Source organism: Phyllobates terribilis, unplaced genomic scaffold (genome assembly GCF_046119375.1).
Source record: "Phyllobates terribilis strain yellow unplaced genomic scaffold, ASM4611937v1 Scaffold_8__6_contigs__length_399053987, whole genome shotgun sequence".
Taxonomy (NCBI): domain Eukaryota; kingdom Metazoa; phylum Chordata; class Amphibia; order Anura; family Dendrobatidae; genus Phyllobates; species Phyllobates terribilis.
In genome coordinates, this window is record NW_027362768.1 from 301,737,710 (window position 1) to 301,751,989 (window position 14,280).

General features: G+C 45.6%; 1 protein-coding gene across 2 annotated transcripts in view; it reads right to left on the reverse strand.

Moving 5' to 3' along the window:
• The window catches only part of ATG7 (autophagy related 7), a 265,019-nt gene extending 253,180 nt beyond the window's left edge, over positions 1-11,839 (reverse strand). For both annotated transcript variants that reach the window (XM_073644510.1, XM_073644509.1), the window contains exons 1-5: positions 11,686-11,839; positions 7,567-7,763; positions 6,397-6,451; positions 4,299-4,416; positions 1,692-1,769 (exon numbers count right to left, since the gene is read on the reverse strand). In XM_073644510.1, coding sequence (XP_073500611.1) covers positions 1,692-1,769; positions 4,299-4,416; positions 6,397-6,451; positions 7,567-7,744 — 429 coding nt within the window. In that variant the 5' untranslated portion in view covers positions 7,745-7,763; positions 11,686-11,839. The remainder of the gene's footprint in view (positions 1-1,691; positions 1,770-4,298; positions 4,417-6,396; positions 6,452-7,566; positions 7,764-11,685) is intronic.
• Between the last annotated feature and the right edge of the window lie 2,441 nt (positions 11,840-14,280).

Here is a 14,280-nt window from a genome sequence, read left to right on the forward strand (position 1 = left end):
AAAACAAAAAAAAGTTCCCGCTCCAGTGATATTTTCTCATGAACATATGGCATTTCAGTAGAAGCATGAAATGGTGATTTCCTCATCTTCAGTAATTTATTGAAACTAAAGCAAAACACCAGTGGTGGGTGTACACCCCAACAAAAAATGTCAATGTCTCAATAACTTGTCATGTAGACTTGAGCATCAATTACAGCTTAACAATGTTATCTCATGCTGTTCACAAGTGGAATTATTGTCTGCTGAGATATGGCATCCCACTCTTCTTGAAGGGCGGCCCTCAGGTCATTGAGGTTCCTGTACAGTTATGGCCTCTACACAGTGACTCAGCTGATCCCACAGGTTTTCTATGGGACTCAGGTCTGGATAAAGTGCAGGCCGCTCCATTAGAGGTTCCCCAGTCTTCAGCAGCCGTTCCCTAATGATACGACCTCTTTGAGCTGGAGCATTGCCGTCCATGAAGATGAAATTAGGCCTGTGTTGTTCATGCAGAGGCACAATGACTGGATTAATGATGTTATTCAAGTAGTAGGGGCTTGTCGCAAAGTGTAGGGCAGTTCTGTATTGACTATACAACCACCAAAGGCTCGTCTGGTGACAACAGTGGCTGATGCATAACGCTCTCCTTGACTTCTCCAACATCGTTGGTGGCCATCATTTTTGCTCAGTGTGACTTTCATCAGTGATCAGCACTGAGGCCCACTGGTCCCTCGTCCAGCGTAGATGCTCCCTGGCCCATGCAAGAGGACGACGCCTGTGCCTGGTGGTGAGGACATGTAGCCTTGCAGGTCGTCTAGCATGCAATCCACGCTGGTGTAAATGGTTTAGAATAGTCTGACGTGACACCTGGGTGCCTCTCACCTCCCTTACATGTGCCTGGAGTTGTCTGGCATTCATCATTCGGTTCTGAAGGGCATTGTTCACAATGAAGCGGTCATCAGTGTGGGATGTGGCCACAGGACGTCCACTTCTCTGCCTTTCTGTGACTCTTCCAGTCTCTCTATCTCGGTTACAACCTACTGATGACTCTCTAAAAGAGACCTACTGATGACTCTCTCTCTCTCTACTGTGACACTCTAAGGTCAGTGGCCACTTCCGTCTGAGAACTTCCTGCTTGAAGCCTCGCAACGGCCGGTCCTGGTGATCAATTGTTAGGTGTCTTCTTGGTCTCGTGATGTCAAAATGTGAACAGCTTGATGAGGAGGACAGTTTATTACCAATTCTACTTAAACCCCGAAATTTACTGGGCGATTCATGGATCAAACACCTGTTGTGAATTTTGCCATTAAGCTTCTTGTTAGAGAACAGCAAGTTGTGCAAAAAGTCTTGAAACATTGAACAGTTGGACATGTGCAATCAAAAGATTAGAGAAGGTTACATTAATTTCACCTGCAAAGGTTAGAGGGCATTATAGGACCATCCTGAAAAATCACCCATCGAGCCAAATATCCCTAACTTTTTGTGAATACTGTATATATGATTTACACAGTGATATTTGCTGATGACATCATCCCTTTAAGACACAAAGAGGATTGGTCATTAAAAGGATAACTGCATTTTGTCTGAGGTCATGGTGTCCTGAAACACAATGAGAAATCTGCATGTAATTCAAGACATTCAACATTAAAACAAAAGAGCATTAGACAGACTGAAGGATCCCTCTAAAGGAAAGGCAGACGCAGGCGACTTACTGCAAATGTCAGCAGCAGGAATTTGTTCAGGAGGACGGGATTATGCAGCGCTGAACCGGATTTGATTGCTTCCCAAATCTGCAGAACAATAAGAACTTGATGTTACAGGACATTTAAGGGGAGAAAGCAATTAACAGATTGCATAAAACAACAGCTAACTGAGGTCCTGAAAATGGTGAGGAACTGGAAAACAAAGAAAACCCATTTAAGAACCATTATTGGACTTTTATGCATAAACCAAGAGAGCTTCATCCCTCCAGTCTCCAGGACCTCTAGCAGCCACTGCAGCTTCTATGTCTTAATGCCAGGATCCCAAGATCCCATACACAATCCCCTTCTGGCAGCAGCTAATCTTCTTTGGAAAGAAAAGATTGGGCATGTTGAAATCCAACATGCCCAATACATCTAGGCCCTCACCCCCATTCTGTAGTCGGGACCTTGTCTAGACCTCCATAGATGGTCAGACAGTTCATCTAAAGGATATAGACACCAACGTAAGAGTCAGGATTAAGTTTTGCCACATGACATGGGAAAACATGCGCTAAAGTTACCAACCATGAGTTTTCTAAAGGCAAAAAGTATTACAGCCCACCCCCAACTTTACAAACAACTTTTCATAACAGCGGAGGAACCACCAGGCTACATCTCACGCCTCAGAAACTCATACAATTACATCTCTAAAAAGCACACAGAGAGGGCGCGGCACGGGGACAGCGAGGGCGCGGCACGGGGACAGCGAGGGCGCGGCACAGCGAGGTCGCGGCACAGGGACAACAGGCACGCGCACAGCGAGGTCGCGGCACAGGGACAACAGGCACGCGCACAGCTATGTCGCGGCACAGGGATAACAGGCACGCGCACAGCTATGTCGCGGCACAGGGATAACAGGCACGCGCACAGCTATGTCGCGGCACAGGGATAACAGGCACGCGCACAGCTATGTCGCGGCACAGGGATAACAGGCACGCGCACAGCTATGTCGCGGCACAGGGATAACAGGCACGCGCACAGCTATGTCGCGGCACAGGGATAACAGGCACGCGCACAGCTATGTCGCGGCACAGGGATAACAGGCACGCGCACAGCTATGTCGCGCCACAGGGATAACAGGCACGCGCACAGCTATGTCGCGCCACAGGGATAACAGGCACGCGCACAGCTATGTCACAACACAGGGATAACACGCACACAGCGATGTCACAGCACAGCGATAACACGCACACAGCGATGTCACAGCACAGCGATAACACGCACACAGCGATGTCACAGCACAGCGATAACACGCACAGTGATGTCACAGCACAGCGATAACACGCACACAGTGATGTCACAGCACAGCGATAACACGCACACAGTGATGTCACAGCACAGCGATAACACGCACACAGTGATGTCACAGCACAGCGATAACACGCACACAGTGATGTCACAGCACAGCGATAACACGCACACAGTGATGTCACAGCACAGCGATAACACGCACACAGTGATGTCACAGCACAGCGATAACACGCACACAGTGATGTCACAGCACAGCGATAACACGCACACAGTGATGTCACAGCACAGCGATAACACGCACACAGTGATGTCACAGCACAGCGATAACACGCACACAGTGATGTCACAGCACAGCGATAACACGCACACAGTGATGTCACAGCACAGCGATAACACGCACACAGTGATGTCACAGCACAGCGATAACACGCACACAGTGATGTCACAGCACAGCGATAACACGCACACAGTGATGTCACAGCACAGCGATAACACGCACACAGTGATGTCACAGCACAGCGATAACACGCACACAGTGATGTCACAGCACAGCGATAACACGCACACAGTGATGTCACAGCACAGCGATAACACGCACACAGTGATGTCACAGCACAGCGATAACACGCACACAGTGATGTCACAGCACAGCGATAACACGCACACAGTGATGTCACAGCACAGCGATAACACGCACACAGTGATGTCACAGCACAGCGATAACACGCACACAGTGATGTCACAGCACAGCGATAACACGCACACAGTGATGTCACTGCACAGGGATAATATACACAGTAATGTCATAGGTAACGTTTAAGGATCATAGTAATAGCACTTATATTGGAGAAAAGCCATTGGGCCCCTCAGGTTTAACAATAATCTTTGCACCTGTAACAGTTAGACCCCTGAATCCTGTGTATACGATACTGTATATTATGGTACCCCAAAAACACTTAACACATTAATTATACTACAATAATCTGAAGCTAATTGCTTGTGTTGGGGTCAGAAAACCTTAAAGTGACTAAAAGCCTAATAAATAGCACTAGAAAATGTATCTCATCTATGTCTTATAGGAACAGTGCTGAAGAACAAAAAGGGCATTTGCCAATGATTTAGTCTGTACTCCTATAGGACGCATGTGTCTTTTTGTATACATGCCACAAAATGCTGCGGGTTGTACGCCTAGATCGTTACGTACCACACATCTATAGCAGGTTAGGGTTATTCCAATAAAAATCAAGTTATTCCCTATCCACATTACAGAGGATAACTTGAGTTTCCTGAAGAGCAACCCTTTAAAGCAGCACAGATGCATCTTACCTCATTAGCAGCCTCTTCCAACAACGCTTTCTTGTCAAATTTCTTGAAGGAATCTAAAGTGTTTGTGTTGTATAAAGATCCAAGTGCCGGACAACAGCGAGCCGGGGTGGGAGCGTTCCTGTCAACACAATAAAGGCGCGATAAAATGGTATTTAAAAAAGAAAAATGTTGCAATGTGACATCTTTTTAAACAACACAGGCAAAGCTTGGGATCTAAATTAAATAAAAATAATAATACTTAAGCATCTCTTCGCTTTTTTTTTCTTTTAAAGCTCATTTCGGAGCGCACCGAGGATTACAAAATCAGCGGCGTGCTCATTATGGCAGCGGTTTTAATTATTCCTAAATGGACTTTAAACCACCGGAGGCAGATGGAAAGTTTCTTTACACAGATAGAAAAGCAAATATCTTACAAATGGAAAGGAATTAAAAACACAAATTCAATCAGAAAGTCTTAGAACTTTGCAATGTACAATAATTACCCAAGTTATAAAACAGAATGCCCCTTTAGGACGATTGTAGCATTTTTTTATTTTGTGCTTTTGCTTTTTTCTTTCCCTTCTTCCAAGAGCTATAACTTTTTTTATTTTTACGTCCCCATCATGGCCGTATTAGGGCTTCTTTTTTATGCAAGATCAGTTGTAGTCTTGAATGATACAACTCGTTTTACCATATAATGCACAGATATAAAAAAAAAATATAAAAAAAAAACAATTGGGGTGAAATGATCAAAGGGCACAATTCGCCATTGTATTTATGGTTTTATTTCTATGGTTTACCCAACAACATTCATTTCTTCTGGTCAGTAAGATTAGGGTGATACCAAACTTCTAAAGTTTTTTTTTTTCTTTTTTAAATTTAGTGAAAAAAAATAATAATTCAAACCTTTGTAAAAAAAAAACAAAACAAAAATAAAATAAATAAATAAATAAATAATAATAATAATAAGTGACGCCATTTTCTAAGAACCATAACATTTTCATTGTTACGGGGATGGAGTAGTGTGTGGTCTTGACATTTTTATTGGTAGCATTTCGGGGTAGATGTGACGTTTTAATCGCTTGTTATTAGAGTTTTGGGAGGAGTTGTGGCGACCTAAAAAACGCAATTGTGTATTTAGATTTTTTTCCCCCTTCGTGGCTTTAAACTGTACGGTTAATTAATTTTATATTTTGGTAGATTGGACTTTATCAGACATGGCAATATGTAGAGGCATGTGCCGGCTGTGTAACACAGGCAGCATTTGCTGGATATGGTGTGGGCTCAGCTTCTAGGAAAACTCGTATCTTGCCAATCTAAACAGGCTGACATGCACCTGACGAAAGAAAAATCTCTTGTTCGTAGGGTGAAATGATTTTTATGCAAACATTGTTCTCTGCAGCACATCATCCTGTGAAACAGCACATGTGCTGCCGAGAACAATGATATTCTAAGAGGACAGAACGAACGTATTATCAATTGTTCCGTGGCCCTTGGAAGTGCAGCCGTCCTATCTAACAGATCCAAACAATAGCTGGCCGGCTTGAATGTTGCCGATTGGCCAGTGTGAATACTTAAAATACTTATGCTTAAAGATATATAAGCATAATGTTTCCAAAAATCTAAACTCTGGTGAGAAAGCCCCAGAGTACACTTAGTTCTGGGACATACCCAGGTTCCCCACTCTGACCAGGTTGGGGCAGCTGTATGCAGCTAAAAATCACACCTGGATACAGATGGTTCAGTTTTATTTTAAGAGTCCATCACCTATAGTATCCAGACTACAGGGGATAAATACATGCCACCCCACAATGCCAAGAACAGGTGATGCCTATGTATCACGACTGCTCCATTCACTTCTATGGGTCCGCAGAAGCAACAGTGTGTATACAGTACATGACTAATGCTCCCATACACAGTGAATAGAGCGGTGCTCACACAGGCACACTACTGCTCCTCGCATTGGGGCATCCTGTTGTTAGGATCAGTGGGGTCTGACCAGTTATTACCTACCCTATGTATAGGCAATAAACACTGTTCATGGGACAACCTCTGTTTATAGATGTCTATGTGGCTGCATTTCTGTACTAAGAAACCTGAAAATGGATAAGAGACTTACGTGTCAAAGGCGCTGAACTCCAGAGTGAGTCGAGTAGGAAGCCCAGTAGGGTCACCTGACAAGAGAACACAATAACATTAGTTTAAAGGGAATGTATCATCATCAAAAAAAATAAAACAATTATAAAAAAGTATTAAAGGGGTATTTCCATCTCCAAGATCCTATCCTAGTATGTAATAATATTAAAAAATACCTCCAATTAGAAATGTAGTATAGTTCTTCTGATTCGCTATGTCGCTTACCCCATGTGCAGGGCATTGAAGTAGCTTAGGTATCCATGGTTATGACCACTCATATAGTGACAGATAGCAGTTAGTTGTCATAACTAAGCTATCTAAGCTACAGCAATGCACTGCACATGGGGTAAGTGACATAGAAATGCAGTATAGCTCTTCTCATTCACTAAGTCACTTATTCACTGTGCAGGGCAATGTAGTAGCTTAGGTGTCCATGGTTATGACCACTAATAGCTAACTGTCACTATATGAGTGGTCGTAATCATGGATACCTAAGCTACTGCAATGCCCTGCACATGGGGTAAATGGGGTAAGCGACATAGCTAATCAGACGAACTATACTACATTTCTAATTGGAGGTATTTGCTAATATTATCATTACTACACATTGGGATAGGATCTTGGAGATTGGAATACCCATTTAATGATTAATTTTCTCAAATCTGTAAACAAAAAATATATAAAATATGAAAAGTAATCAAAAAAAGCGACACCTCGTCCTAAATGGAAGCTTTCCATGGAAGAGGTTTACCAAGGACCCAGCTTTCCTAGGAACAGATGCAACTAACAAGTGGTTCAAGATGATAACATAGGAAGAAGTGTTAGAGGGACGTCTGTAAAACCTAAAATGGTGCAAAATTTTAATGAAACCCAGTTGAAAAATATATTTAACTGAGAAAAACAGGCACTTAATGAAAAAAAAAAATAAGAAAAAGTCTCAAAAAGGTAGACAAACCACTTAATGACATACAATGCATTCTTTAAGCCAACCATAAGTGGTGTAATAAATTGCCAGCTCTCTATTTTACACTTTCCTGACGTACAGCCATTTATCAAGTAATGAAGCAACACTTTAATAAACTGTGAATCAAAAAGCGACCCATTATTAATGGCGGCGGCGGCAGAATAACAAGAGAGGCAATCACGCTCTTACCGTTATAGTAATGACTCTTGATGGCTTTGGCCGACTCGTCCAGCCGGTATTCATTGAGTTTCTTTTGTGTGAGTTGATGCCAAAAACCTGCGTCTAGAGCGCTGGCAAAGGGGACGAACTGCAGTTTGGGGGTGCTGGGAGCCGGCTTGTCGCCCACGTCCTGCCTCTCGGATGCCATTTATGACTTAATTATGCGGCTAGGAAAGAAGGAGAATTATTATCAGCGGGGGTCTTCATCAGTCAGGGCTGTATATGGGCTTTCCATTGTAGAGAAGCCTCCATTGTACCTAGATTTACAAAAGCCGTCATCCAGCGTTCTCCTATTTTGGAAATTACCATCATTGAAAATTCACTTCTGCAGTAAAAAGCTTTATGCAAAAGGAGAATTGTGTGCGACATGAGTAATCATCGGGGATCGGGAGTGTAAATAACAGAAGGGATTCTCATTCCCGGTAGTAAATATGATGTTAAGATTTCACAATCCAGAAAAGTGGAGTAGACAGAGTAGCACATTACAATATACAATGCATGGGCAAAAGTATGTGCCCCCTCCACATTACACCTACAGGATCTTTAATGGCCTCCCATTCTATACACCTCGGCATTAACACGGAGTCGGCCCCTTTGCAGCTATAACAGCTTCCAATTTTCTGGGAAGACTTTCTGCAAGATTTTGGTGACGTCTGCGGCAACTTTTGTCCCTTCATCCAGAAGAGCATTTGTGATGTTGGAGGAGAAGTCGGGGATCTGTCCAGCCGGTCATGTTCTTCCAAACCAAACTCCCCCAACTATAACTTTATGGAACTTGGGCACAGTCATGGGGAACAGATGTGGACCTTCCCCAAACTGTTCCCACAAAAGGTGGAGGCTACAATTGTCCAGAATGTCTTGTCTGAAGCATTAAGATTTCCTTCCAATGGAACAAAATGGGCATAGGGCAACCCTCGAGAAACAACCTCATCATTATCCCTCCTCCACCAAATATTACTGTGGGCACAATGCAGTCAGGGGGTAAAGTTCTCCTGGAATCACTAAACCCAGACTCGTCCATCAGACGCCAGATCCGTCACTGCACAGAACACTTTTCCTCCAGAGTCCTGTGGTGGCGACTTTACACCACTCCATCCGACGCTCGGCATTGTGCTTGGTGATGTAAGGCTGCATGCTGCTCGATCATGAATCTCCCGATGGGGGCGCAGTGTTTGTGCTGATGTTCGGACTCTGCAGTTATGGAGTTAGTGGAGCGTTGGTGACTTTTCTACCCTCTGCTCCTTAGCACTCGGCCCCCCACTCAGTAACGTTATGGGGTCTCCACTTCGTGGCTGAGTTGCTGCGGTTCCTTCCACTTCTCAATAATATCAATCACAGGTGATGGGGGACGATTTAGGAGGGAAGAAATGTCATGAAAGGACTTGTTACACTGATGGCTCCTATTACAGGACCGCGCTGGTATCAGTGATCTCTTTAGAATGACCTATTCGTTCACAAATATTAGTAAGGGCAGGCGAGGGGCCGGATGTTACACACACCAGGTGGGGGGGCAAGGGGACACATGTTACACACCAGGTGGAGGGGGGGGGGGCGGATGTTACACACCAGGTGGGGGGGCAAGAGGCCAAATGTTATTGTTAAATGTTACATGATTAAGCTGAATTCACAGATTAAGACAAGTTTCCAATACTTTGGACCATACAGTATCTCAATGCCCCAATTGCCTCAATTATGAAAATGAATTGTTAACGACTACAGTGACTTCCACCATGCTCTTTTCCACCACAGACATGTACAAAGAGGCCCCATAATGGGGAAGTTTCCCATTGCAGTGCATGGTTTCCCCATATCAGCACTTCCTACCACTTTTTCATTTTTTTTTCAGACTAATTGGCCACAAGGAATGGTCTATAATGGATGACTGCTGCTGAACAGACTTCTGGCAGAGAAGACTTGTCTGATCTTCTCAGAGTATGCTGGGTCTTATCTTACATCCAGACACTCCTAAACACTCACAGATCTCCCAGTGATGTATGGTAAAAAAAAACTCAGAAATTAAATAGGTTTTCCAGAAGTTTGAAAATGATAGTCTATCCTCCCTGCACCCCCAATGGTCACATTCTAGGGGCTGCGCGGCTTTGTCTAGGGCCCTATCCCCATCAGTTTGCCAGTCACAGCTCTGTTTATTTGCAGTGGTTGTGCCTGTTTTTGCAGATAAAAAAAATTGGATTCAGGCAGAAACCCCCCATGGGAGCCACTGAATGCAATGAGGAAAACAGAGTCCAAAGTCTGCAACAGCCCAGCTATTGCGTACAGCTTAAAAAGACGGACACTGACAGATAGGAGGTCAGAGTCTTCTCAATGGCCCTAATCTGTGTAAGTCCTGTGTCTCTGGGCTTCAGAAAGAAGCTCCCGACAGAGTCATAAACAGGGGCTGAGACATGGTGTGAATCTAGCCCAAGACGGGCAGAGTAAGCTGCCTCCTAAGAAAGCAACCTCTTCTCTCTGTTATACAAAAGTCTTAATGTAAGTATATTAAATTAAAGGGGTTGTCCACTACTGATGACTTATCCAAGAGATAGATCATTATCAGACTGATTGCTTCCGATCCCCGACATCCACATATTGCAACATTTATTAAACAATTAATCAATACAGCTCTGAAAAAAGTGAAATAAAGGCCACGGTAATTTAAAGGAAAAATAAAAAGTTTAAGTAAATTAAATCAATGCAATACTGGAAATACTGGTAATAGGATGTGTGGCAATTTCCTAGTTTGTGTTGCAATAGAAATATAATGGTTAACTCCTTATGCATTTTCAGTCACATCATGGAAGAGGCAGATTTTGACTCTAAGGCCACAGCTCCACTATCAGTATTTGGTCAGTGTTTTTTCTCAGGAGTGGGAGCCAAAACCAGGTGAGGAACAATCAGAGAAAAGATATAATAGAAACAAGTCACCAATACTGCATTTATCACCCACTCCTGGTTTTATCTCCCACTACTGAGAAAAAATACCGACCGAATACTGACTAAATACTGATAGTGGGGCCGTGGCCTTAATATGCAAATTAAAGAAAATGAAAGGGACATAACGCTGCGCAGCCTCGGGAGCCCCCATAACATTGTGCAGCCTCGGGAGCCGCCATAACACCGCGCAGCCTCGGGAGCCGCCATAACACCGCGCAGCCTCGGGAGCCCCCATAACACCGCGCAGCCTCGGGAGCCCCCATAACACCGCGCAGCCTCGGGAGCCCCCATAACACCGCGCAGCCTCGGGAGCCCCCATAACACCGCGCAGCCTCGGGAGCCCCCATAACACCGCGCAGCCTCGGGAGCCCCCATAACACCGCGCAGCCTCGGGAGCCCCCATAACACCGCGCAGCCTCGGGAGCCCCCATAACACCGCGCAGCCTCGGGAGCCCCCATAACACCGCGCAGCCTCGGGAGCCCCCATAACACCGCGCAGCCTCGGGAGCCCCCATAACACCGCGCAGCCTCGGGAGCCCCCATAACACCGCGCAGCCTCGGGAGCCCCCATAACACCGCGCAGCCTCGGGAGCCCCCATAACACCGCGCAGCCTCGGGAGCCCCCATAACACCGCGCAGCCTCGGGAGCCCCCATAACACCGCGCAGCCTCGGGAGCCGCCATAACACCGCGCAGCCTCGGGAGCCGCCATAACACCGCGCAGCCTCGGGAGCCGCCATAACACCGCGCAGCCTCGGGAGCCCCCATAACACCGTGCAGCCTCGGGAGCCCCCATAACATTGTGCAGCCTCGGGAGCCCCCATAACACCGTGCAGCCTCGGGAGCCCCCATAACATTGTGCAGCCTCGGGAGCCCCCATAACACCGCGCAGCCTCGGGAGCCCCCATAACACCGCGCAGCCTCGGGAGCCCCCATAACACCGTGCAGCCTCGGGAGCCCCCATAACATTGTGCAGCCTCGGGAGCCCCCACAACACCGTGCAGCCTCGGGAGCCCCCATAACACCGTGCAGCCTCGGGAGCCCCCATAACACCGTGCAGCCTCGGGAGCCCCCATAACATTGTGCAGACAGCATGCTGACTTATCCCGGACAGCCCGGTCCCTCCGCACCCAGCAGAAGCCTCAGAGCCGGCAGATACCTGCGCAGAGGACGGGAAGACTCGGAGTACAGCGATAGTACAGCGAACATAGCAGATGACAGTGGCCACTCTACAGCGCAGCTGCTGCTTCCTGCTCGCCTTCTATCACATGACCTACAGCTGTCAGCTGACTACGGAAGCTGCAGCGGGACAGACCTCCTCAAAGTGCTCCGTGCGCCTCTCCTGCAGTGCGGGATGACACAGGGGGTCTGCACTCACAAAAGTGATTGGGGACCAGGTAGAAAGTGAGACACGGTAACCATCTCTAAAGAGCTCCCTCTAGTGGCTGCTCTTCATCACTGCAATGATGGCCAGATCTCACCTGGGGACTGTGACTGCGGATCACACATATAACAGTGATTAATTATACATTTATTTAACCCCTTATCCTTAGGCGATAGTTCATTTTTGCACTTACGTCACTCCTTCATTCAAAGAGCCATACTGCTTTCATTTTTCCGTCAATATATGTTTGATCTCTGTTTTTTTTGCAGTTTTGAATGACACCATTTATTTTTTACCATATAATATACTGAAAAAGGGGGAAAAAAATTCCAGGTGGGGTGAAATAATGAAAAAAAAGTGCAATTATACCATTGTTTTTTTTTTTTTTCTTTTACAGCGTCCATTGTGCAACAAAAATTATGGTAAATTATGGCGCAATGCAAAATACGGTGATACTGGGAGAAGAAGGGGGCAGAGGTGATCTGATCCAGCCAGATCTGGAGCACTGTGGGCGTAGACCCTGCTCATACCTTGCCTACATAGCCCACCAGGCTGGGATTGCTGGATAGCCGGTAACATGGCAGCTATTTGTACACTATAACATTAAGGATCCATCCGTTTTTGAGAATGGACGGGATCCATGCATAAACATACAGGCTGTCACGCTCAGGTCAGGAGAGTCGCCGGCCAGTCCGAGCATTGTGATGTGATCCTCACGCGAGTTATACAGCCGTCTGGATGTGCCCTTGTTGTGTAGGAGACACTTAGTTGTCTTATAAGCTTTCTCCAAAATTCAGCAAAGTAAGAACACTTTAAAAAATAGAAGGGTTAATAGTTTATTTTTATCACTCAACAAAATACAAAGTGAATGAACAAAGTTGAATACCCGCCTTGCAGAGACCAGTGCCGCCCCTGCAAGGGAATGTCAATTAGAGGGGTGGCACTCATTTTTGTATGCCAGGTAATCCTCTTTCAACACACACTGACAGTGCGCTTTTTTGCCAACGAGCGCACTGTCATTCTGCGCATTGCATAGTAGCAATGAGTATATGTCGGAATTGACAACTGACACTTGCTTAGTAAAGCAGGGACTAGTCCAGTCCCTGAAACGGACATCATTGATGACTCTTCATTTCAGGGAGGGGGAAGAGTCTGTGCTCTGATCGCAGTTTCTGCTCACTGATGACGTTTAGTTTTTATGATGAGACCATGTTCCTGTACGGTCAGACACAGCCATTACACAGTACACAGCAGGGGCACATTCATAAGATTATCTCAGCACAGGAACATTTTTTTTAAACATATCCAATTGTGGAACTTGTTATCATTCCAAGATCTATTGATTAAAATTTACTTTTGTTCTTGGGAAAACCCCTTTAAGCTTACAGCTTACTGCTGGAAGCTGCCAGATATAGTCGTGTGCTTTTCTAGTTCAGTCCTGTCTATTTTGCTCCTTGTTTTGACCTCGGCTTGTGTTTCTGACTATTCTTCCGGATTCTGATTTTGCACCTTTTCTGCCATATTGGTTCTTATCTGACTACCTGACAACCACTGCCAGCCTACACCACCGAACAGCAGCTTATTCCGTGGCCCCAGCCCAGGGACCCCTATTTGAGTCCAGATCCCTGTACAGGGGTTTAAAGATGAAGGATAGGGCAACTGTGACATGCAGAAGTAGTGCTGTTGCAGAGTGTGACATGCAGCAGTAGTGCTGTTGCTTTAAAAGCATTCAGTAACTATTAGAAATAACACAAACACATGAGACAGGAAGTGTTGTGCTCCAGAAGCATCCAGCAACTAGAGGGGTTAACACAGTCACAGGAGAAGGGGAGTGTTTTGGTGAAGTTGTGTACTGTCTGGCTGTAGCTAAAGAGAAAGGTGGTGTGTGTGTTCTATATCTCACAGAAGCGCCCCTGCAAGTGAAAAGGATTCAAGTCAGGAGTGAAGCTAAGCACAGGTCAGGTAGAGTTCCTGAACTAACAGTGCAGAGTATTGTCAGGCAGATAGATAAGGACTGGAAGAAATGGTGTCACAGGGATCATCTCCCTCAGCAAACCCTCTCCCTCCTCCATCTCACTGTGCTGTAAAGAATGCTGTGTTCATTAATGTGCCTTTGTATTGGAACTGAGCTGTTATGTACTACTGGGAAGACTGTGAACTGCTGTGCTGCTAAGGAAACTGTAGTTTGTCACTGGAACCTGTTGCTCATAAGACTTAACTTGCACTGGCTGTGCAGCTTCTTATTAAATGCTACTGTTCTACCGTTTATGAGGACTCTTGTCAAGTGTGTCTGGTCAGCAAGTGAAACAACTTATGTCTCTGTGCCTGAGGGTCAATACCCCTGTGTGCCTGAGAAAGCTGCACCACATG